This window comes from Podospora pseudopauciseta, chromosome 3 (genome assembly GCF_035222475.1).
Source record: "Podospora pseudopauciseta strain CBS 411.78 chromosome 3, whole genome shotgun sequence".
Lineage (NCBI taxonomy): Eukaryota > Fungi > Ascomycota > Sordariomycetes > Sordariales > Podosporaceae > Podospora > Podospora pseudopauciseta.
This window is the reverse complement of record NC_085893.1, coordinates 3,340,174-3,363,527: the sequence shown is the minus strand read 5'-3', so window position 1 is coordinate 3,363,527 and position 23,354 is coordinate 3,340,174. Positions and strand designations below refer to the sequence as shown.

The window sequence follows — 23,354 nt, the reverse complement described above, 5'->3', positions numbered from 1 at the left end:
ATCATGCCCACCCCCGTCGGCCCATCCCCCCAGCCCCAGCGGGCCGGCTACAGGAAATCCGGCTTCGCCTACACCCCCCTCGGCCTCGACCCAGCCGAAGTCCGTCTCCTCACCCTAGAGCCAAGCGAGGACGACACCGCTCCCATCGTCTGCAGGGTCGACATCTTCGAGTTTGACCCTGATCTATACGGCCACTTTGACGCTCTGTCGTATGCCTGGGGCACCAAAGACGACGAGCAGTTCATCACCGTGAATGAAAACACCCAGTTCAAGATCCGGAAGAACCTCTGGCTTGCCCTGCATCGGATCCGTCACAAGACCGAGCCGAAGAAGTTCTGGATTGACGCCATATGCATCGACCAGGGGAACCCAGTCGAGAAGAGTGAGCAGGTGGGCAAGATAGGGGATATTTACAAGTACTGCGGGAGGTGTTTCATCTGGTACGACCCTCCTTTCCTCGCCCTGACATAATCCGTACTGACCATCCCCCAGGCTAGGCGACTTCCCCAAACCAGCCGACGTGACCGCCACCACCCCTTCATCCCCCGCCTCCGCCCTCGAGCTCCTCAACCTCTTCGCCGCCCTCTCCCAACCCACCACCCACCTCTCCGACCTCCCCTGCTTCACCCCCCTCACCAAAGGCAAGCGCGCCGACATCAAAGACTCCTACAAACCCCACTTCGAATCCTTCGCCGCCCTCCTCGACCTGGAATGGTGGAAACGCACCTGGACGATCCAGGAGCTCGCCCTCCCCTCCGAAATCACCCTCCTATTCGCGGATCAAGAACTCCCTTACCTCACCCTCCAAAACGCAGTCGACGGTCTAACCCGTCACTCGACGGCCAAATGCTGCAAAACCCACCGTTTAGCCCTGCGAGGTTTGGGGTTCGACACCATCGTCACGATCGAAGAACGTATCTCATCAATGGTTACCACCCGCCAGCAAAAGTTGGAAGCCAAAACCCCTATTACATTCACACAGCTCCGACGCAAGTTCTGCGGCTCGCAGGTGAGCTGGAAGAGGGACTCGTTTTACGGGTTTTTGGGCATCGTTACAAATAAGAATTTTCTCAGGCCGGATTACACCTTGTCGTTGAGGCAGGCGCTGACGGAGGCGGTGTTTGCGTGTGTGAAGGGGGAGAGTGACGGGGTGGAGTTGCTCATGGGGGAGAGGTTGTTCAGGCCGCAGGATGGTTACAGAAGGCTGCATGTCCCGAGCTGGGTGGCGGATGCGAGCTTTTGTACGTTCCCGCCCAAGTGGGCGTTGATGGAGAGGAGGAGGTTGGCGGTTTATGCGAGTTTTGTTGATGAGGGGGGGGAGGAGAGGGCGAGGAAGGTTTTTGTCAAGTATTTGAAGATGACGAAGAATGGGATACTGCTTACGAAGTCGAGGAGGGTGGGGGTTATTGGGAGGGTCGGGGAGGTGCTGGTTGATCAGGGGCGGTGGTTGGACGTGCCGAGGGTGTTGAGCTCGTGGATGGAGTTGGCGGGGGTGAAGAGGGAGGGGTGGGGGGAGGATCCGGGGACTAATGATGAGAGGACGGATGCGTTTTGGAGGACGATGATTAACGACTCGACCGAGATTGATGGGGATCGTCTATCGTATGGGCGTCCGACGACGGCTTCGGAGGGGGAGGAGCAATCGGATTATTCGAGGTTGAGGTCGCTTTGGGATCTGGTTAATCCTGCTCCTAAGAGTCCTGGTCCCAAGAGTCCTGCTCCTGCCACGGAGGGCACCACCCCGCAGCCTCAGACAGAAGTTGGCGTCGATCCCTTCAACATCCAACCGATCATTGACGAATGGGTTCCCACCTGGGTTCCTGGATGGATCTCCGACTTTGCCTCTGACTTTATTCGCGCCATGGCCCTGGCCAGCAACCAAGATGCAGTCCATGATTTGGTTGTCTCCCACGACTCGAAGATGATCTACCACCTTCTTGCTTGCCTCTGGGAGCGAAGGTTGTTCGTCACGGGAAATGATGACAAGATTGGTCTGGCACCGAGGGATGCGCAGAAAGGCGACGAGGTGCATGTTATTCCAGGGTGCCCGGCGCCGTTCATTCTTCGGAGACTGGATGGCCCCAATGTGAATACGAACTGGCAGTTGGGCGATTGGGAGAGCGATGCGCTGCCGCAGTACATGGTGGTTGGGAATGGGTTCTACCATGGGTTTATGGGTGGTGATGGTGGACTCGGAAAGGGGGTGGCGGAGGAGAAGATTGCTCTGCACTAGGAAGATAAGGGCGCGCTTTGATCTTTGTAAGCACACCGGATAGTTTGAAGGCCTTAAAAGATGGTTTAAAGGCTTTAAGCATAATTTAAAGGTCATAAAGGATAATCAAAAAGCGTTAAAGGATAATTAAAAAGCCTCAAAAGATAATTTAAAGGCATTTAAAGATTGTTAAAAAGCCTTAAAAAAAATATCGAAAGGCCCTTCAAGATAGTTAAAGAGCCTTAAAGGATAGTTAAAGGTCCTTTAAGATAGTTTACAGGTCGTAGAAGATAATTTAGAGGTCTTTAAAAAAAATCTAAAGGCCTTAAAGATAGTTAAAAGGCCTTAAAAGATAGCTAAAAGACCTTCAAAGATAGTTATGGAGGGGGACGCTGGTAAGACAAATAGGGGGCCCCGTAAAGGTTCCCTCTTGCTAATCCATCGGGTTCTACTGCCAAGTTTCTCCATAGGTACTGGAGCTTTGGAAGACGCTTCAGTCGAGGGTGTCTTCTGGAGAGTTTCCAAGCGCTTCTGGCCTACATGACTCGGCCGTCTCCAAGCAAGCAAAGCTTGTCTACCACCTTCTGGCCCGTCTCTGGGAGCGCAAGCTTCTCCTCACAAATGACGCAACTGCTCCCTTCGGCCTGTGCCCAAGGGATGCAGAGAAGAACGACGAGATCCACGTCATCCCGGGGTGCCCGGCTCCCTTTATCCTCCGTCCTCTCCGTGAACCTGACCCTGACAACTCTTATGTCAAGATCGGGGACTGAGACACCGATGACTATCCGCAGTACATGGTCATCGGTAACGGCTTTCTCCATGGTTTTACGGGCGGTGATTATGACAAGGGCTTGGCAGACGACCAATATCAAGACATTGTCTTGCACTGACGTCTAATCACTAATCACTGGATGGAGGAGGATGGGGTCATTTGGTAGAAGAGAACACTGGGAGATGAGTCAGAAAACTGTCATTCCAGCATACAGCATTGGCAACAGAAATTCCAATAGATATGCCATCCCGGACTCATACCAACGCCAAACAAACCAAAAGCCACCCCTATCATCAGATCATAACCTCATAACCACTCCTCAACAAACCCCCATCAGTACCTCCTCCCCCTCTCATACTCCCTATCCCTCCCCCCCTCCACCTCCTTCACCCGTTCCTCCAACCTAGCCAACTCCCCCTCCCTCCGTCCCCAACTCTCCTCAATCCCCTTTTTCCTCTCAATATGCCTCTCAATCGCATTCGCCCCCAACCCCCCAATCGCCGCCCCTAGCACCGTGCCCAGAACCGCAACCTTGTCATGCTTACTCTTGCTGTGACTCCCAGATCTACTCTTTGATCTCGACTTCGGAGGTAAATGCTCCACCGCCTCTCGTGCCGCCAGACCACCAACAATAGCACCTAGAACCCCCACCCCCAAGCCAGAAGTAGACGGAGTAAAAGTTTCCTGAAGCGATTTCTTCGCCTGCCGAATCGGACCCCGTTTGCGGTGGTGGATGTCTGGTGATGAAGATCGCGAAGAGGAACTGCTAGACGATCTGGAACGGCCACGGCTAGAGCGAGGGATGATGGTGGTTGTGTCACCTGTATACGTCGTTCCCGTTGTCAGACTATCATCGGTACTGGTGCGGGTTGTTCTCGGCCTAGAAGACTGGCGATAGCCGTCACGCGGGATCTGCAACGTATCACGATCGCGTGGGTCGGGGCGGTAAAAGGGGGTGTGGTCTTCGTATTCAAAGTGGGGGTGTCGCTCCTGCAAAGCGCCCGAGGCGTAGTACTCGTCTGCGCGGCCCCCTCCGCGGGAAGAGGGAGAGTAATCTCTTGGACGGGAAGGACCGCGGGTGTTGGGGCCGGGGGTGACGGAGCGGTGACGGGAGGGGCGGTAGTAGTCTTCTCTTTCTCGCTCGGGGGAGCTGTCGGAGCGGTAAGATCGTGGCATTTTTTTTCCCTCTCTCTGTGGTATGTGTTTTGAATGTGGGTGATGAGATGGAGAATGTGAGCTAGGGGGTGGATGATCAGAGCTTGAACGGCTGCTGGTGCAGGGACTAGGGAGCGACCGACTGAAATAAGGGTTCGTCTGTGCCTAGTGTATGAAGGTCAGAATTCTTGATTTGTGCGAAAAGGAAGGCGGCTGAAAGGTGCTGACGTTGTGGTTATGAAAATGGAATTTCGTTCTTGGCTGATGAGGTCGTTGGTGATGGGGTCTGGCCTATGATGTCACACCGAAGGCGTCGAGCGAAACCTGCTTCAAAACGGGGCGATCACCAACACCATTATCAAATTTATTTTCGTTCGTCACGTGAGGTGTAACACACCATCAAGAGATTACTATAAGAGGACATGGGAGTTATCGCAGGGCTGGGGTCCAGATGGTAGTGTGTCTGGATGTTGGGGTATTCAAGCGATGAAGCTATTCACAGGTTGAAGGAGTCATTCGGGACAATAGCAGTGACTTTCAGAGCGACATATGAGGTTGAGGCCTTTCAAGAGATCAATCGAGGCCTTGAACAAATTAATGGAGGCATTGAAAAGCACATTGCACACCTAGCACACAGCGCAATAGACATTGATCACACATCACATTCACACAAGACACAATTACACATCACACTGATCATCCAAAGTCTCAAACGCAATCTTCCATCTCAACTGATGTGTATACGCTTATCCCCAACACCTTGCAATGCCCGATCCCAAACAAGTTTTCAAAATCAAATTTCCATGCCCTCCATCCTTTCCATGTCCTCCAGACTCCATTCTTTCCATGCAATTCCTCCCCCCTTCCATGCAACCCCTGCTCCCTTCCATTCCACTCCTCCTCCCTTCGTTTGATGCAAATATACCCTTGAAAAGAAATCAACCACGTGTCAAACTGAACTGAAAAGGCATCAAACTAAACTCGGTAGGCGTCGAAAACATCTAACAGGCCTCAAAATAAACGAAATAGGCGTCGAAAAAATCTAATAGGCCTCAAACTGATGTAAATATGCCTCAAATCGCAACTGATAGGCGTTCGAAAGATCATCGAATAGGCCTTCTTGTGATGCAGAGAGGTGTTGAAAAGACTTCGATAGGCGTGCAGATAATGCAGAGAGGCCTGGAATCAGTCGAAATAGGCATCGGAATCCCTCGTCGATGCGTGTCAGCGGGTCCTGGCTGGGGCGATTTCACGCGCGCGACAGGATTCAAAGAAGGCTTTGGCTGTTTGGAGGAGGTCGATTCTATGGCGCTCGACTGAGATGAAGGCGAAGAAGGAAGTAATGTCCTAGAGCCACTTGCTAATCACCACATCAGGAACGCAGTAAGTGCGGAGACGCATCTCGCGGGCCGTGGTCCTCATGGTGTCGATGATGCCGAGCATGGACGGGACGGTCGTGGCGGCCTGACCGTAGAACTTGAACTGCTCGATATGGGCGCGGAGGATGGACAATTGGGTGTCGACGTCGTAGCGGAAGCCCTTGACTTTGGGTAAACCCTTCTTGGCCCACTCGTCGGCGGTCTTCTTGATAGTGGCATGATCAACTCGGCCGAGGTTGAACTGCGACATGATGTAGTCGTTGAGAGCGTCGGCGATGGCGAAGTCGAGCTCACAGTAAATAAGGGATTGCTCGCGAGGGTTGAGGGAGATGACGAGCTGAGATTGGCGAGGGATGTGGGGTGGCGGGGTGGGAGGTTCTTCACCACTGCGAGGCGGCTGTGGCATCGAAGCTGGCGAGCGGCGAAGCGGGGGGCCGAAGGTGCGAGAGGGTGATTCGACGATCCCGCGAGCTTTCTTCATGAAGCCGCCAAGGAAGCGGGACTTGGGCTTGGTCGGGCTCCTCCTGGGACCGGTGATCTTCTCCAGCTTCTTTTGAGCTGGGGTCTGCTGCGCGGAGGAGCTGGTATCAGCCAGCCAACCGCCATCTCCGAAGAGGTTCTTGGTGCCCGTGCGCCGAGGTGCAGAGGGGCCGGCTTGGGCCTCGACCGGCATGTATTGGTCGAGCGGTGAATCGTCCCGGCCTTGGAGGTCGGCGCGGGGAGGAAGAAGACGAGAAGAGTCAGCTGACTCTTGGTGGTGCTGGTGAGCTCTCGTCGGCTGGGGGAGAGCTTGGGGTTCCCCCGAGGGAGAGACTTCCCCGGGGTCGGGCGAGGAGCAAGCGTAAATAGACTCATAAGAGTCTGACTGCTCGCCGGAAGGACCCTCGCTAGAGTCTTCCTCGCCATAGATCCGAATATCATTGGCTCTCGCCTCCTCGTAGTCCCAGTTGGACCACCCTTCTGCCCAAAAGTTTGTTAGTGACTGTTGGCGAAAATGAAATTCGGAGGAGCGACCGGGATGAAAAGGGAAAAGAACATGAAATGAGATGGAAGATTCATACCATCATCATGCCCAGGGCCGCGCTCGGCCGCCCAGGCGGAGTAATCCCGAAGGATGCTCTGATGGCGAGCGGACGTCGCCGGGTACGAGTAGTTTTGAAGCGCTGAAAAGCGCTTCAGGCCGGAAGCGGGTTGGCCAGCGAGACCAACCCGGAGCGGTTGAATTTCGGAGGGGAATCGCTCCCCCTCCTCGTTGGTGTATGACCCAGTGAAGGGATCTGCGTCATCACCAGTGGGTCCCCAAGGTTGACCCTCCCCGCGAGCGAGGTCGTCTGAGTAAACAGACGAGGCAGCTATGCTGCCCGGGCGCTCCCCAGGGCCACCGACTCGGCCGAAGCCCTCCGCTGCGGATGTCTGGGACATCTCGTTGTTGTTGCCTGTCGGCTTCATGTTAGCAGGCTGACCAAGTCGTTGTGTTGTTGCTGAGTGAAGAAGAGAAGAAGAGAAAAAAGGAAGAGGGGAGGGTGAGCGAGCAAACAGTGGGTGAAAAGGTCGCAGCAAAGGTGTGAAAGACAACAGATTGGTGAGGGGGTAAGTGACCTCTATCAGCTCTCTCCGCAGCCTCAGGCGGGTTGTGAACCGCGACTGGGCGTTGAGAACCCGAACGAGAAGCGTGGGCCTGGGCGGCTTGGACGTTGATGGGGTCGGGACGGTGACGGGTGAAGTCATCGTCACCAGCGGTAAGGGAAAGGATGCCGCTGGTGACGTTCTGTTCGAAGCGGCCGTCCATTTTTTGGGCTGTTGGTGATGAAGAGAGAAAAGAAAACTCTCCAAAGCCCCGCGAGAAAAACAGCTAGAATACTCTCAAACTCACTTGAGCTCTCGGGTGGTCCAAGCTCCACAAAGCAGTAGGCTGAGGGGGGTTCAGAGGGCGACCACACAGAGGAAGGTCCCGCCGTGGTCGAGGGCTGGGGATGGGTGTCAGTGAAGAGCATGCAAAATGAACTAACCACGCCTGGCCGTAGCCTCCTTGAGGTTGCCAACAAGTTGGCGACGGGTCTCTCCTGGATCCATGTTGCTACTTGGTGATATTAGCAAAAAGATCGAGTCGAAAGAGCGGGAGGTAGGTCGGGACACTCACGCTTCGTCTTCGCTGGGTCGTGAAGAGGAGAGTGTTTGCCGAGGAGCGTCGAGGTCGCCCTTTAGGGCAGACCCTTGCGCTCCCACCACCCCAGCGCTCCCTGCCACCACCTATTGTCCCATCAGTGACTGCTCCCTAGGCCTGCACTGTAATTACTGCAGGCATTGTTGTCGTTGTTCACGTACCGGCTCACCCGGCTCAACTTCCACGCCAGCACGCCACCCAACCACCGCCGCAGTTCTCTCTTCTGTGCAAGTGACGTTAGCATTCATCCTGACTTCAATCTTCTTTCTATATCCTAACTAAAAGAGGAACACAGCTGTAACAGAAATCCAACCAGCTATCCACCCACTCGGGAGAGAAGGATGGAACGAAAGGCAAGGGAAACAAGTTGATCATGGTGAGATCGCCCAGTCAACAATCAACAACGCCGTCCGAGCAAGCAACCAAACTTGAATCAAAGTCAAGTCGGCGGCTACAATTGGAAGAAACATGAAAAGAAAGGAACGGGAAAGTCAAAGGGTCAAGCGTCAAATGGCCATGCTGTCGAAGAGCAATGATGCTAGAGCAACCCGAGCAATCAACCATGCTTGGACCAAGTCCAAGTCCAGCTATTGCCCCAAACCATCTGAGCACGAGGCCGATGCCCAAAGACTCGAGGATGAGGAAGGTGTGTGTGTTCATCCATCTCAAGGCTACTTGCCGGGATTGAGACCAGACTCGAAAATGGAACAAAAAGCAAAAGGCAAGGTGAGTGTGCTCGTCCACCCCAAGGCGACTTTGCCGAGTCCAAAGCAACAAAAGCCCAAGTCAAAACTGACTCGTTCCAAATCCAGAAAGCCACGACGAAATCAAACAACAAGAGAAAAAGGAAGAAACCTACCCGTCAACCTCCTCACCTCCTCCTCCCTCTCCACCCTCGCCCTCTCCCTCTCCTCCCACTCCCGCCTGTTCGCCTCCTCCGCCTTCCTCAAATCCTCGAGCACCTTCCCAATCCCCTGGTCACACCCCGGAGTCAGAAAGCTATTGCGAGTAGCAGCGCCCCCCGACGAAGACGACCCGGAGCCGTCCGCCTCAGCTTCCTCCTCTTCCTCATCGCCCATGAGCGTCTCAGAGTCAGAATCCGCCTCGGCGGCCGACGGACCAGTCTGCTCCCCAGCCTCCACCGCCCCTGCTGCAATCCCAACAGTCACAACAACAGCAGCAGGAGGCCTAGAAACAGAAACGGCCACGGCCTCAAGCACCTGAGCCTCCTCCCTGGAGAGAGAGGGAGTCGACTCGCTGCGGGAGGGGGAGCCCGCGGCCGCTGCGAGCAGCGAGAAGGTCTCGCGCCCGGTGGGTGATTGCCCGCTCATTTTTTATTCGATTTTCTTCTAAAGTTGAAGCGTTAGCAGACGAGATATTTTGGTCCCAGCTGATCAAGAGCAGGGCATGGAAGCGAAGATACTTACGGGAATGTCGTCGTTGGTGGGTGGTGGTTGGTGGTGCCGGCGGTTCCTGCGTCGTTTTTTGGTTGCGGATGAAGAAGAAGAGAGAGAGGGAGGGAGGACCGGCGGAAATTTTCGGAGGTACCTCCGGTTTGGCGACAGTGTGGCCGGAATTGTGGGGCCGGAAGCCAGTGTAGACTGACCGCAGGTGCCGGGGAGGGTGCCGGGGTGGTTGCCAGGTGTTGAGCGGGTCTGGGGCGGCTGAGGAGGGTGACTCACAGCGTCTGAGGCAAGCGGGAAGGAGCTGGCGGGACTGGGGATGGGGACTGGGGATGGGGGCTGGTGATAGCCGGAGGTGAGAGGCCGGCGGTGGGTGGTGTGAGCTGGGAATATGGAGCAGCGGACTGGTGATTATGGACATGAGATTCGAGATGTGCACACATGGAATACACAGGAGGGATAGCAACAGTTGAATCAGGACGTCAAGATACATAGGAAATCGTTACAATCAAACCGAGGGTGCTGAGCTGCTCCAGATCGTCGAGATAACGAGTGTGAGGAACTGTTCAGACCACTGAAACAGGCTACCATGGGGTATTACCGCAATTCCGTTGTGGGTCACGGAATTCAAACATTATCGACGGAAGCACATGCCAGAAGACACCATGTTCGAGTTTAATCGTCAGCAGACTCGGGCGTCATATTGGGGCCGTCGAGGTTTTGATACACCAAAACTGCTAGGTAGTCAAGGCGATATATCGCTCACATCAGTGCACAGGGCTTGGTACCCTCACTCAATAACAGGAATAACCTCCCAGATAACTGCTGTGCCGAAGGCACCAGGTAATTCTAGGTTCTTGTTTGCTCAGATAGTGACCCATTGAAGCCAGACCCACCAAAGACAGAAGCATCGAACAAGAGCAGCTGCGACAAGAAAATCCCAAAGAAGAGGTTGAAAGGGAAAGTGATGATGTATATGCGCAAGGCTTTTTCATTTTGTGATATAAGGTAAGCAGCCGTAAGGAGAAGATTGAGGTGGGCCTTTCATAGTCTTCAATCCGGAAGGAACAGCTATAACGGCAGATTCTACTAAAAGAAAAACCCTTTGACCAAAACAGTATAAAACAATCCTGCTCCGTATAATCAAAAAAAGCCAACAGAGTTACCATAAGCCCTATTAACAGTCCCGATCCAGCCATAAAAGCCCCACAGTTATTACTAGACAAGCTCAGACAAAGTCTTTTTCCAGTCCAATCCCAGTATCCCGTTGATTTAAGCCGACCCCAACACCATCTTCCCGCCATCCCTCATCTTTCTTAGCTATTAACCTCAATTCCCGCCAACCCCCTCACATCACCCCTCGAAACAACATCAATCTCACCACCCCCTCCCCAAAAGTCACCTACAAACCCGACCCCGCCACTGCACCCTCCTTCCCAAACTCCCCCTCTTACAGAGCACGAACCAACACCATCGTCAGATCCTTCTCCAGTTCGAAGCCCAACCGCCGGACTTCGGATTTCCGGGGACGGCCGCGGGGTATTGTCTGAGGTTATCGTACCGTGGTGTTGATGGTACTACAGTGTCGAGAAGCTCCTGTCTAACTGTACAGGTCCCGTCGGCGAGCTTCATAATAATTGGTCCCTTCTGGAAGCCTGCGTTCGGGAGCGCCCGGGAGCGGGATTTCCACCCTAGGCCTATCCGACGAGAGCAGGGGCTCCAGAGCGGTAATGGTGAATGTTTGCAATGGCGTAACGGTAACCTTTGTTACCTTGGAGGTATTGTCGGTGCTCGTAGCGAAACGACCCCAGGTAGGTCTGGGCAGTGGCAGGGTCGAGAAGCTCGGGGATGAAAAAGGAGGATTCGTAAACGGGAGTATGATAGTCCGAGACCTCGAGCGTAAATTTCCTGCTGTCCCAGCAATCATGGGGATATGGGTTGAGTTGGGATTACGCTGGGAGGAAGCAGAAAGGCGGCGTACTTTCCCGTGGTCTCTTGGGTGAGAAGATGGAGTTTCTCTAGCCGTGTGGTTTTAATCCGTTTGTAAGAAGTCGGAATGCGTCTAAGTACCAGTCCTAACAAGAGTTGTTCCCAACAGCTGCAAGACAGCTTTCTGTCCCACCGACAAACTACACATATCTCCTCAAGCGACTTCACCAGACTTCTTTGAATCTTCCCTTCCCAATATCGCCCCAAAAATCACACAGTCAGCCCCAACCACGCGTCTGTCCATGACACATCTGATATCTAACATGCTTTATCCACGTACATTTAGTTTCATTAAGCAAACAGCTCCTTCATCATTCTTCCCTAAACCTTTTATGTCGCTTCAACAATGCTGTGTAATGTCTTAAGTCTCTCCCACCCGTAGCACAACCTCACATAGCAACCCCATGTTTTGTTTACCCCTTTTCCCTAACAAAAGTGGGGGCACAAGGGGGTGGCTGTCTTGGCAAACCGGATATTTGCTGATGTAAAAGTGGCTTGTTGTCTTCCATCACGAACATCAAACCTGATATCAGGAGTAATTACCTGGAAATACATTATCATTATATACTACGTCAAAAAGATCCTACATCTACTAACCATAGTCCCACCAAAAACGCCTTGCTTCGTTCCATAATCCTACATAATAAGCAACACTCTCTCAGTTCACACCGGTAAACACATATGGCATGTCTGTTCCATCCCCATCGGCAGCCAGCCTGATGACTGATCCTCCGCTTCCGTTTGTTCCTACTGATCGTACACTTCTTCCACTGCCACTGCCGCTGGTGCCGTCAACTTGGTATGGATGTCTGGTTTGCGCAAACGAGTTTGCGTCACTGTCGCCACTGGAATCGGACACTCCAGCATGTCTGGTGCTTTTTGGCGTTGTTGGCGCAGTCTGGTACAGCCAGGTGTTGGCAGATGAGTTTCGCACTCCCATCCCAGGTCTCAGATGTCTTGAACGACGACCCTGACTCCATGTCGTTGAGGCACTGGAGCTTTTCCCGCCCAGACTGTCGTTATCACCACCGGCATTCTGACCAATCCCTATCATCAGACCCAAGCCCGAATGCAAACTCTGCCCTGCACTAGAAGGACTGGTTCCTCTCGGCGCATCGTTATCAATATCACTCTCTGACTGTGTCTGTTCGCCTTCTTGTTCTCCCTGTGGGATTCCATCATCAAACGAGTCATCGTCGTAATCGTCATAAGCGAGGGCTGGATCAAAAGGTTGCATGCTTCTCAAAACTTCAGCAAACAAATGCATCAACTCTCGGAACTCGTCACTGGTTAGCGGTCTGGCTGAGAATCGGGCTCGTTCATACTGCGACAGGAAATCGATTATCGTCGGTGATGCCGTCAGAACTCCCATCTCAGTCAACAGACCCAAGTATTCCCTGAGTCCTACTCCTCCTTCTGGCCTTTGCAACATGGCGACAGCTTCTGGGTCAAGTGTTGGAGGCAGGGTACGTGAGTCTGGATCCGGTGGCGCAAGGGTGAGCGCCTTGGCTTCGATAAGATTCGGAAGTTCGGATACAACGGTCGAGTACTGAAGGTTCGGGGGCAAACCCGTTGATACCGGTGATGACCAACCAGGGTGTTCAATGTCTCCCCATACGGCACGCTGCTGTTGTTGATCAGGGAGCATGCCCATTTCGAGACCAATCGCGTCTCCTCCCTCAATGACAGACACGGCCCCTCCGCTTCCACTGCTTTTACTCCTCCATTTTCCCCTCCAGCTGGATTTCTGTTTCTCTTCGACGGTTCCCGTATGTGTCGTTACTGGTTGTATCATTGGGTGCGGGACTCTCGGCCTGGCCTCGTAAGCAATGGCAGCGCTCCTGCTCAGCCCCTCCACAATCATTTCCCTGACACTGCGCGGTACATCGCCCTTGTCGATGGGTATCCAGCTCTTGGGTATTGATGAGAGGACACTGCGGCTGATGTAGATTCTGGTAACGTAGATAAAGAAGATGACCAACACAGTAACGACGTAGCAGACAGTGACGACCAAGATGTTCCAGTTTTGTTTCTTTGCGAAGGCTTGCTGGATTAGATCGGCGGGGGTGACGACGAGAAAGGCAATGCAGACGAGGTATAGGGCGTAGTAAAAAAAGTTGTAAACGACGACGAAAAGAAAGGAGGCGGCGGACATTCGGGCCATGGTGGCTGCTGGATAGGAAAGATAACGACTGTGTGGAAGTTGGATAGGGGGTGACTGGAGTCGGGCGGCGGGCGCTATCGTGTCCGCGTCAGCGCATGATTCTCTAATTGACTTCTGCTAGTGATGGGCATGGCTGCGCTGCGTGACGTGCAGTGCGATCGCCTGGCGGATGGGCGATGAAGGCGCAAAGCAAGGAGCTGCCACCTCTGCCGATGAGGTCAGACAGAAGAGGTTGCCAGTTGAAGCTTCAGCGCGCGGCAGCTGGAAGTCTTTCTCATCTGAGGGCACGGTTCACCAGCTGGCATCCACAGGGCGCTCGGACATTTCGCACTCTGTTGGGGATTTGCAGGAGTGCACGGACCCATGACACCTGAGTATATATGGAGGGCTCCCCTCCCCCCGAATCCTCTTCCTCTTTTGTTTTCTTTTCTTCTTCATACTTACCTTGATTGACTTTGGGAGGATCAAGAAATTCTCAAAGTATGGCGGGGAGCCTTCATTGCACAGCGAGGAGTTCTCCGTCATGGATTGGCCTTCGGGTCCGTCCCGGTCGCAATTTTTGATGTTTTTCCTTTTTCACTGTGTGCTTGGTTTTGCTGAGCCATTGGGAAGAGAAGCCTCACCGCCTGACCCGTGATTATTGAAGATGCCTTAAACTTGGGTTTCATAAGAGAATGAATTGTCAAAGATATGCCTGTCCCCTAGACACAGTCACATGCTTGCGACTCGAGTAACAATCCAGCAGCTGTCTGCCTGTCGCTACACGAAGCTATCGAAAGATCAAGTGCAAGCGGGGATTAGCTCAAGTATCACCATGTGATGTCTCATTTCAGTAGACTTCTTTTTCAGTCAGACAAATGAATCTTCTGCCGCTTTCTTTGCAATTGCCTTCGTCGTAATGTGCCCGAATATCACAACTGCGAACCCAACACTCGATCACAAGCAAAAAGAAGCATTGCCCTAGCCCCAAATCAGGACTGGTCCGTCTGTCAGTGCAACACCCAAGCCAAGATTCCCGGCGCCGGGTTCCGACCAAAGCTGCCCCGGAGTCGGCACATGCTGTGTTCCCTGATGGCGATGCATGCAGTCGGTGTCTTGGATTTCACGGCTTTTCTTTTACTGTGCGTCACTTGATCCTGCAGATGGCTGTCGGCACCAAATATGAACCCTTGTTCTACCTCTGTGGCTGCTAATCATTCAAGACAGACAAATGCCCAGATAATCGAAGTCGTAAGAAAACAGGTTCCCCATGTCCACAGAAGCATTGAACTCCATTTTCCCCAGACCAAAAAACCGATGCAAATCAACGGGAGTGGAGGTGGCTGCGGGGTTTCGGTCGGGGTTCCGCACAACCCCAAAACCCCACCCCCACGCAAGCAATGGACAAGGCTGCTGGCTCCCAGTTCCTGGCTGAATCACATGCCAAAAGCACCGCCTTTTCTCAGCTCAGCATGATCAAGAGCAGCGACACCCCGTGACGCCATGATTCGTGTGGACGGTGCCTGGAACGAAACAGCCCGTCACCCGTTCAAACCTCCGCTTTTTCCGCTTGTGCTTTTCTTGCTCATTGGACTCTCGGAAACCAGAGATGGGAACAGGTTAGACCGCCGGAGCTGGGCAGGCCATGTGCCATTTTGAGGTCGTTTTTCTCTTTCTCTTTTTTTTCATGCTCGACACACATCTCGTGTCTTTCCTTTCTATCTTGTACACTAGCTCCTTGCTGACGGTCTCGAGAATTTCCTACCATTCTTCCCACGAGACTTGAATTCTTTGTTTGTCTCAGATTTCACTGTCTTACTTTGTCTTTGTTTGTGTCTTGTCTCTTGTCAGCAACCACACCACCATCCCTTGAACCGCCTTAAGCCGCATCTCCAATCTCCAACGCCCGTGATAGCACCACAAGCCGCTCAACGTCTGACTGTCTAGCAAAACACACAACGTCCAACGGTCAACGGTGAAGGTGGCCGTCACCACCACCACTCAACCGCCACCATGATTGACCACGTCTTGGGGCGACCATCCGTCAAGTCCCGCCGTCTACAGGTTCTGGCTGTCCTGGCATTTTGGACAGCTTACCTCCTCAAGTATGTTTTCTCTGCCCTGCAACAGAGCACCTTGCTAATAGCAACCCAAACAGAGGCAACAAAAACGGTCCCCCAATCGTACGCTTCTTCTCAAAATGCCTCTCCAGACGCCTCACCTTCTGGCAAACCCTCACAATCACCATGCTCTACCTCTATTCAGCCCGCAACTTTTCCACCCTCGTCGGCCTCGCCTCCCCCGACCCCCTAGCCAACATGTACGACGCGACCTACTTCCGTGCCACCTGGATCCTCACCGCCCTAGACGCAGGTTTCTGGACCGCCATGCCCATCAAGACAAAATGGCTCCGTGACGCCGCTAGTATCGTCTTCTCGCTGTTTTACATGGTGGCGGCAGAAAAGGCTGATGAAAAGGTGCGAAAGGTCAGGGGGAATATCACTGTCGATCATCTGAGGGTTAGCTGGAATAAGGGGGTCGAGTCCCCTTATTTGAGGACGCTGCAGGGGTTGGTCAGGCCGAGAATGACAAAGTGGCCGCCTAGGCAGGTGAGGATACCTAGGCCGAGTACCAGTGATTATAAGGAGCCGGTGGAGGGGTGGCTGTATTTTGACGGGCCGCTCAGCGAGCTGAAGGAGCAGGGACATAACCAGCTTGTGCTTGATATTCCTGGGGGTGGGTTTGTGGCTATGGACCCGAGGTGCAATGACGATAAGCTGTTTGCTTGGGCGGCGAAGACGGGGCTGCCGATTTTGAGTTTGGATTACAAAAAGGCTCCCGAGTACCCGTTTCCGTACGCGCTGAATGAGTGTTATGATGTTTACTGCACGTTGATTAGGTCAAAGGGGAGGTGCGTGGGAATGAGCGGGCAGCAGGTTCCCAGGGTGGTCATTACTGGTGACAGCGCCGGCGGTACATTGGCGACGGCAATGATGATTATGATCACCGAAAGCGGCAGCAGTCCCATCCGGCGTTTTCAAGGGCAAACCGACCTCCCCATCCCCGAAGCTTTGGTGTTGTTCTACCCAGCATTGGACATGAACATCGGCAGCTGGATGAGCGACGAGCAAATGGCCCTCATCAAAGACCGGCGCATGCGCGGCACCAACAAACGCGTCCTCCAACGCAAGACAATGCAGTACAACGACCTCGTCGGCACCCCCCACCAATCCGACGACGAAGACGACGGCACACCCGACAACAACAACAACAACAACAACAAAAACAACAATAACAACAACGACAACGACAACGACAACGACAACAACAACAACATCAGCTCGGGTACCCTTCTGGACTCGGGTTCCACCGCCGTCAACTTTGACCCCGCCAACCTCAACCCAGACGAACATGCTATCCTCCGCTACCGGGAACCGTGTCTCTCTCCCGCACCACAATACGCCCACGCGGGATCGACAACCTTCCACCTCCCCCCGGTTACCTCTCCCCTGCCTCTGTCTCCCAAATCCCTCCCCACCACACCCCCTCACTCATCCACCTCCCTCGACCAAACCGCCTCCTCCGGCAAAAAGAAACAGCCATCCACCTCCCACCACCCCTCCCCCCTCAAAACCCGCCTCGCAATGTCAAGCATGATCTCCTACTTCAACGACAGAGTCCTAACACCAGAAATGATGCGCGCGATGATCATCCTCTACGTCGGCCCTCACAACCGTCCCGACTTCAGCCAAGACTACCTTTTGTGTCCTATTTTGTGTCCAGACGTCCTGCTGTCCCGTTTTCCCAAGACTTACTTCTTAACCGGGGAAAGAGACCCGTTGGTAGACGACACGGTCATCTTCGCCGGCCGCCTCCGCCGCGTCAAGGCGGCACAAATGGCCAGCAACGGCACCCGTTACGAATACCGCGACACTGACGCGTCGACAGAAGGGTTCGACGAGAATGCGTTTGCGGAAGTGGCGCTCATACCGGGGATTAGCCATGGGTTTTTGCAGTTTCCTTCTGTTTACCCGCCTGCATGGGGGTTGTTTGACAAGACGGGGAGTTGGATAGAGGAGGGGTTTAGAGAGGGGGAGAGACGGAGGAGGAGGAGGGAGGAGAGGGGGAGGGGAAGCAGCAGGAATGAGGGGGGTGAGTATAGGGTTCATACTCAGGAGATGAATAACCGGACGCCACACCACCAGAGGGGGAGGAGGGATAGCGGGGCGACGGCTGTGACGGATGGGACCGAGGGTGATGGGGGGCTGGAGATGAGGATGAGTAGGTCGCGGCCGGGCCCTGCTGTTTCTGCTGCTCCTGGAAAGACGAGGGAGAGGGCGTCGACTACGTCGGTTTTGACGAATGGGAAGGTTAATGGGACAGAGAAACTGCCAAAGGTCATGGTTTCGGGTGATGGGGCGGATAGCGGGTCCGGGAGTGGCTCTGGTTCGGGGGGGCAAAAGAAGAAGAAGAGAAGAGTCAGGACGGCGAGGGCCGATGGTGACAATGGGGGTTTGGTCAAGAGGTTGGCGAGTTCGGATGATTTGCTGGGGAGGAGGATGCAAGGGTTGGCTGGGGGGTTGACGGGCTTGGCCCCTCCGGAGTAGAAAATGGGGTGGCGATTTATGATACCTTTACCTAGAATATGATGGTTTTTTGGCTTTGTTTTGTCTTGCATATTGTTGTTGTGATAGTACCCAGCGGCAAAGCATTTTAGGGTGTTGAGAATCCTGACGATGTTATATTGAGGCCAAGCATACATAGCCTTGATATATATATCTGTCCTATGTTGTCCCGTTTATTGTTTCCTCCGGTTAGAGTTGCCGCCGTTGCGATTGGAGAAACGCTGTGTACCAGCTTGGTAAGCAAGCTTTCTATGGAAGTCCTACCTAACCTGGTGAAACAGACCTGTTGCTGTGACTGGACTTGTAATAGAGGGGAGGTATCACGAAGCTGCTTAGACTTGTGAGACGGCTCACCTAGTTGGATCGAGACTTTTTAGTGAGAGGGGCATGAGCAGACGACGAGACTCAGTACTCTCTGTAATGGGTTTCGACGATGACAGAATATTCTGCAGTGACCTGACTGATGGGGTCCTTCATTGAGGGTTTTGACTGACAGATAAACCCTGGCAGATAGACGTCCTTGGAGGAGATAGTCAAGCAACACAGAAGTCTACTAATAGCTCGAGGCCCAGTCGTTGAACATAGGTGCACATGTTTTTTGGCTTGCGGTAGTTTGCTCAATTAGACCTGGAGGCTTAGGAGAAAACACTGCCGGAAGTTGCGGGCGATGTCAAACAGATCTGGCGTTCTCCGAGCTCAAGGTATCTCAAGTGTAGGGCGTAACGAGTCACAGCCTGTCACCAGATTTTATTTGCTACTTGCAATGCCCAGATAGCTATAAGCTCATACAATTAGAAAGACAGAAGGAGTAAGAGGAAGTCTGCATTGTGGCAGAAGGCGTGCTTCTCAACAAACACATTGGCCAATCTCGAAAGTCTGCCAATGCGCCAGAGGTTGTTGTATCTTTCTTTGACGTAGAGCATGGATCAGCTTCTTGTGTCATTTACAATGTTGCCTGGTGTCTATCTCGGTTGAGAGCACCAAGACTTGTGATCAAAGACTCTTCTCAACCTGTTAATGTCAGCAGAAGGTATTGCTCAGAGAGAAAGCCTTCCAGGAAGACTCCAGTCTCCAGCTTTGTGTCAGTAGCCTGTTAAGGTCATCTCTTGGTCCCTTTCATGATGCCCTCATACCTTCCTCTGTGGCCCCGTATCCCTCTCAACAGCAACCTACCTCCCAAACCCAACCAGATATCACCACTCTTAACTCCCAACCATCCCATTCCAGCTCATGACTTCGACATCCTCCCGACACAACGCCAAAGATCTCCCATCCTTCCCCTCTCTCACCCATACGCCACAACCCATCCATCACTACTCCAACTTCAACCCGCCGCCCTGCTCACTCGGCCTTATCCGGCCTCAAACCCCCAAAGCCCATTAAGCGAACCGTGGTAACGCCCAGACCCATACCACCCACTACAACCCCAACGTAGCATCTCACAATGTGACGATAACCCTCGATATGCGATGCGTTCCGCCTTCCGCGATTCCGAAATCGCGCTTTTGCGCTAGAAGAGATGTAGAAAGAAAGAACGAGCAGGAGGCGATCTGTTCTTTGGTGTTTGGTTCGGTGTCTGGTGGTATGTATGTAACACTGTGTGTAAAGTTCCCATGCCAAGATAGATATACCTTGCCTTACACACACGATGGCTCCCCTCCCCGTAGGATGGGCATGGTACGGTGACGTTTCTCGCTCGCTTCTGTCTCTGTCCAAAAGTTCCCAATTTGTTACTAGGTAATCTAAATCTCAACGGCTTGCTGAACTGTTGTCTTTGCAGTGTCGTAGTGTAGTAATCTCACACATATTCCAGAAGTTCTTTTGGTTGCTCGTTAATCAGCAACTCACTTTGCCGACTCCCAGAATGATACCCAACCTTTTCCCAGTTCTCATCCACTTACCTACTTACGCCGGTTTTTACTTCCTAAACACCACCCAAAATAATCTCCAAACCAGGTCCCTGCATTTTATTCCTCCCCCAATCAGCCCACGCCTGCCCAGCCCAGCCGTTCCATCGTTAGTGGTGGTGGTGGTGGTTGTTGCGCGCCGCGGCAGCTGCTGGGCCCAATATGGGGCGTTTTGTGGTGAAGTGGAACGCCCGCACCAAAAGGGACTTGGGTTGATTATCGCTTTGCTGCTGATGCCCAGCAGTGCTTGGTGGGGGTGACGAAAACCAAGATTGCTTTCTCACAAAGAACCACTCACACCTCATCATCCACCACACACAAACAGTGCCAGCCCTTCACAGCTACAGCGCCTCACAGGCACTGGTGGTGAGTTTTCTTCGGAACCACGGCCACGAAGAGGTTCCCGAAAAGGGCCTAGCGCTTAGCACGGCCCATGGTTGCGTCCGCTCGGGTGGGCATCTGTTGATCTGCTCCCCCTTCTGAATCTCGGATCCCGCATCTCGATAATTGGCTGAAAGCTTCTTTTTTCTTCTTCTCTTTTTTTTGCTCTCTCTGCCGGGGGACCGGGGACGGGGGGGGACGGGGTTGTAGGGAGGGGTTTTGAAAACGAAAACTGTTTCTTGTTCAAAAGATTGTCTTTCCCGACTGCTCCGTACTGTGTGTGCTGATGAGTCCAAGTACTGTATTGTATTCCTGCCCACGAGGTTGTTGATCAGTGATTCTTTTCCATCAATGTCTCAAAAAGCCGGAAAAGACCTTCAGACGGGCAAAAGAAAGCAAAAAGCGCCGACCGAGACATTCACGAAGTCGGCACGTGTAAACCACGCTGCCGTTGTGATTGTGATCTCTGCCACAAGTCTCGAGCGCGCCGTTCACCTTTTCTTTTTCTCTTCCTCCTGACGACAGCCAACCGGGTGGGAACAAGAGGATCGACGCTCTAGTTTCGGAAGCCATCCGACAGGGCCCTCGGCGTCATCGGTCAGGTACCGAGAACCCCATCCGCATTCCTGTTTGCCCATTCCCTTAAGCGAAGGAAAAAGAAACGTCAGGTTCAGCAAAGCCAACCAGAAGTCTCAACAAAAGCCCTTCTTTATTTCTTTGCCGTTCCACTCTTAACCCTCGGAAACCAAACCAACCACACACGACAGACAGCGGAGATATCTGTTTTGTGTTTTGTGGGAGGAAACGGATACGGCGCAACGTCCCCCCTCACCCCTCATCATCTCAACGAAACAGAGGCCCCTCATCTCCCCCTCCTTCTCCGCTCGTTCGCTCCCCTCCATCTCGGCACATGCGACCAGTCATGCAGCGTCTCGTTTCCAGAACTAACGGCACATCGACGGCGGCATGATAAAACATGTGATAGCTCGTCCCTGTAATGAGAGTCTTGTGTCTGGCCATTGTGATAACCTGGAAGTAGGAACAGCAATTGTTGCGCAGTCTTGTGATATTCGGCCATAATTTTCGACAAGGCGTCTCCCGAGTAACCGCCCTTCATTTTACGGCATGGTGGAAGCCTGGACGGTGTGCAACCATAGCGCAGTGATTCCGCTGGTACTGTGTGACGAGATAAGAATCTGTGAGAAGAGAAGTGACTTACACGTGGAGCGTCAATCCGTGGTTTGCGCAGTACAAGTTGCTGGGCCGTGAACGGGACCGTACATGTCTTGATAGGACCGGCTGAGTCGCCGCCGTTCTCCCTTGCAACGGACCTAAATGGTCCAGTACAAAGACCCGCTTGAAGCCCGTACCGCCCTTCTCCGAGATCCCAAGCACACAGTATCCGTCCACATCCGCAACCCGGCCAGGGCTGGATGCGAATCGGAAACCCTCCTCTATATTGTGAGATGCTCCATCGGCCGGCTCTCACGCTGCCCGGCCGTTGCACAACATGCTGGTTGCAAGGAGCCTTGTTCATCATGACCACATGGAGCTCAGCAACTCTGCCACCCATCAACCTCCGTCAAGACGACGACATGCTTCGTATATCCCTACAAATCAGCGTGTTTGGTGGGGTGGCATCCTCTGCCGTCAGCAAGCGCACTTGACGCCGTATCCCTTGGCCGGACACGGAATGGCTTGCCCTCTACACCGTTTCCACACGTGTACAGAAAAGTCTCACTAGGAAAGACTGGGAAACCTTCACCGGTGGTCACACGTTCGCCACAGTTCCAACGTCCCGAGAGGTCGCTTGGACTGGACCACGCACGGTAGGCATGTCTCAAGCAGCGTGGGACGAAGAGCAGGCTACACTTCCGACCACCCGTTGGGAGAAACAAACAACAGTGCGTGATCAACCGTGTGTCTTCTCGTCTACTCCATAGGAATGTCGTGCAATGTGGAAGGACAGACTTGTGCGTGCTTCTGAGTGGTCGGGATGGTTATCCATGTGTGTGCGGAGCTGAACAGCTTGCCCGGATTTCGGCAGTCGGATGGGTGGTTGTAAGAGCATCCAAGGCTGGGCTGAGTATAGTAGTGTGGGCAAAACCCGCCGCCAAGTGGTGCCATTCGTCCTTCGACGTCCACGATACGGCGATTCGAGCGCCTAATATCAGACTGCTGATACTGTCGTTCCTTCCGGGGTGGGTGAAGCTCTACTTCCCAACAAATCGCCTCTACCTATCCGAACCACAGGGCAGAACGACACAAGACAACTGACTGGACGAGGGACGAGGAAAGTCCAATGGAACTTTGTCAGAATACCACCTCATCTGTTTCCACTTCTACTGCAATGGCGGCGGGAAGCGAGGTTGATGGTGGCCAACCGGACTGGTTGGCGAGAGAGCGACCCTTGGTTGTGTACGTACTCTGTACCGAACTCTGCATGATGGCATCGCATTGCCCATATTGACAGCGATGAGGATTCAGAGTGGCTGCAACTCGCGAAGTATTGGCTCTCTTTTCGGTTTCTCCCGCAGCAATGCGTCGGAGTTGGTGGCTCATGATGGCGTCCAGCTTCCTGGAATCCCGCATTCTCGGCACAGGACATGGCTTCAAATCAACAGGTCCGCAACAATTCACCCTTGCTCAGCACACCTCCACGCTGCGGGTGGCAGCCACTAGAAGCTTGGAAGGGAAGCTTGGAAGACAGACGGGCGTCGTGGACATGTGCGAATCTCGGTCCCCAGTGGTGCTGTAGCAGTCATTTACAAGTCAATAAGCGCGTGAAACAAGGTGGGGAGCGAGGAATAGGAGAGAGGTGACATCAGGGCCCGATCAACACAGCTGAGCAGCTTCGCTACGACTGAGCCGCATTTTCGTCACGAAAGGTTCTCGGAGAGTACTCGGTATTGGCGAACACCGGATGGGCATATCAACAACCAGACTTGCTGGGATGATGGTAGAACCGGCTCTGGGCCCGAGGTCGGTTGACACGGCCGGTTCTTTTCTCCGGCAGCTGGGTTCTGCCTGATAGAAAACGGTAAGCCATCGGTAAGCCCAACAGCTGATGGTCGATGCGATGGTGGCTGTGGCTGACGCCCGGCGAGAAAGAAAAACGGGAATTCGGGTGCCAAGAGGGTCTGGGCTCTCGAAGGGGAGGAAAGAGAGGGGGGAAGGGAAGAGTTGCAAGTTGCAAGCGAGCCATTCATCAGCTGCCTTGGTTG

At 53.5% G+C, this 23,354-nt stretch overlaps 6 protein-coding genes across 6 annotated transcripts; 3 read left to right on the top strand and 3 right to left on the bottom strand.

Moving 5' to 3' along the window:
* Nucleotides 1–3: 3 nt before the first annotated feature.
* QC763_309510 (uncharacterized protein) lies at nt 4–2,378 on the top strand (the record flags this gene model as incomplete). Its single annotated transcript, XM_062911405.1, has 2 exons — nt 4–440; nt 493–2,378. 2 exons carry the CDS (start codon nt 4–6, stop codon nt 2,231–2,233), a joined length of 2,178 nt encoding a protein of 725 aa, XP_062767432.1. The 3' UTR covers nt 2,234–2,378.
* A 939-nt stretch (nt 2,379–3,317) lies between these two features.
* QC763_309500 (uncharacterized protein) lies at nt 3,318–4,160 on the bottom strand (the record flags this gene model as incomplete). The annotated part of the gene is made up of 1 exon (XM_062911404.1): nt 3,318–4,160. The coding sequence occupies one exon, from the start codon at nt 4,158–4,160 to the stop codon at nt 3,318–3,320; it is 843 nt and encodes a 280-aa protein (XP_062767431.1).
* Nucleotides 4,161–4,834: 674 nt separating this feature from the next.
* Nucleotides 4,835–7,494, bottom strand: QC763_309490 (uncharacterized protein). Its single transcript, XM_062911403.1, has 3 exons — nt 7,118–7,494; nt 6,580–6,954; nt 4,835–6,478 (listed from the first exon to the last, which is right to left on the bottom strand). The coding sequence occupies exons 1-3, from the start codon at nt 7,305–7,307 to the stop codon at nt 5,487–5,489; spliced, it is 1,557 nt and encodes a 518-aa protein (XP_062767430.1). The 5' UTR covers nt 7,308–7,494; the 3' UTR covers nt 4,835–5,486.
* Nucleotides 7,495–8,150: 656 nt separating this feature from the next.
* On the top strand, nt 8,151–8,906 carry QC763_309485 (uncharacterized protein; the record flags this gene model as incomplete). The annotated part of the gene is made up of 2 exons (XM_062911402.1): nt 8,151–8,467; nt 8,522–8,906. 2 exons carry the CDS (start codon nt 8,151–8,153, stop codon nt 8,904–8,906), a joined length of 702 nt encoding a protein of 233 aa, XP_062767429.1.
* A 2,826-nt stretch (nt 8,907–11,732) lies between these two features.
* QC763_309480 (uncharacterized protein) lies at nt 11,733–13,238 on the bottom strand (the record flags this gene model as incomplete). The annotated part of the gene is made up of 1 exon (XM_062911401.1): nt 11,733–13,238. One exon carries the CDS (start codon nt 13,236–13,238, stop codon nt 11,733–11,735), a length of 1,506 nt encoding a protein of 501 aa, XP_062767428.1.
* A 910-nt stretch (nt 13,239–14,148) lies between these two features.
* Nucleotides 14,149–17,824, top strand: QC763_309470 (uncharacterized protein; the record flags this gene model as incomplete). The annotated part of the gene is made up of 4 exons (XM_062911400.1): nt 14,149–14,359; nt 14,445–15,322; nt 15,376–16,517; nt 16,563–17,824. Exons 2-4 carry the CDS (start codon nt 15,231–15,233, stop codon nt 17,822–17,824), a joined length of 2,496 nt encoding a protein of 831 aa, XP_062767427.1. The 5' UTR covers nt 14,149–14,359; nt 14,445–15,230.
* Between the last annotated feature and the right edge of the window lie 5,530 nt (nt 17,825–23,354).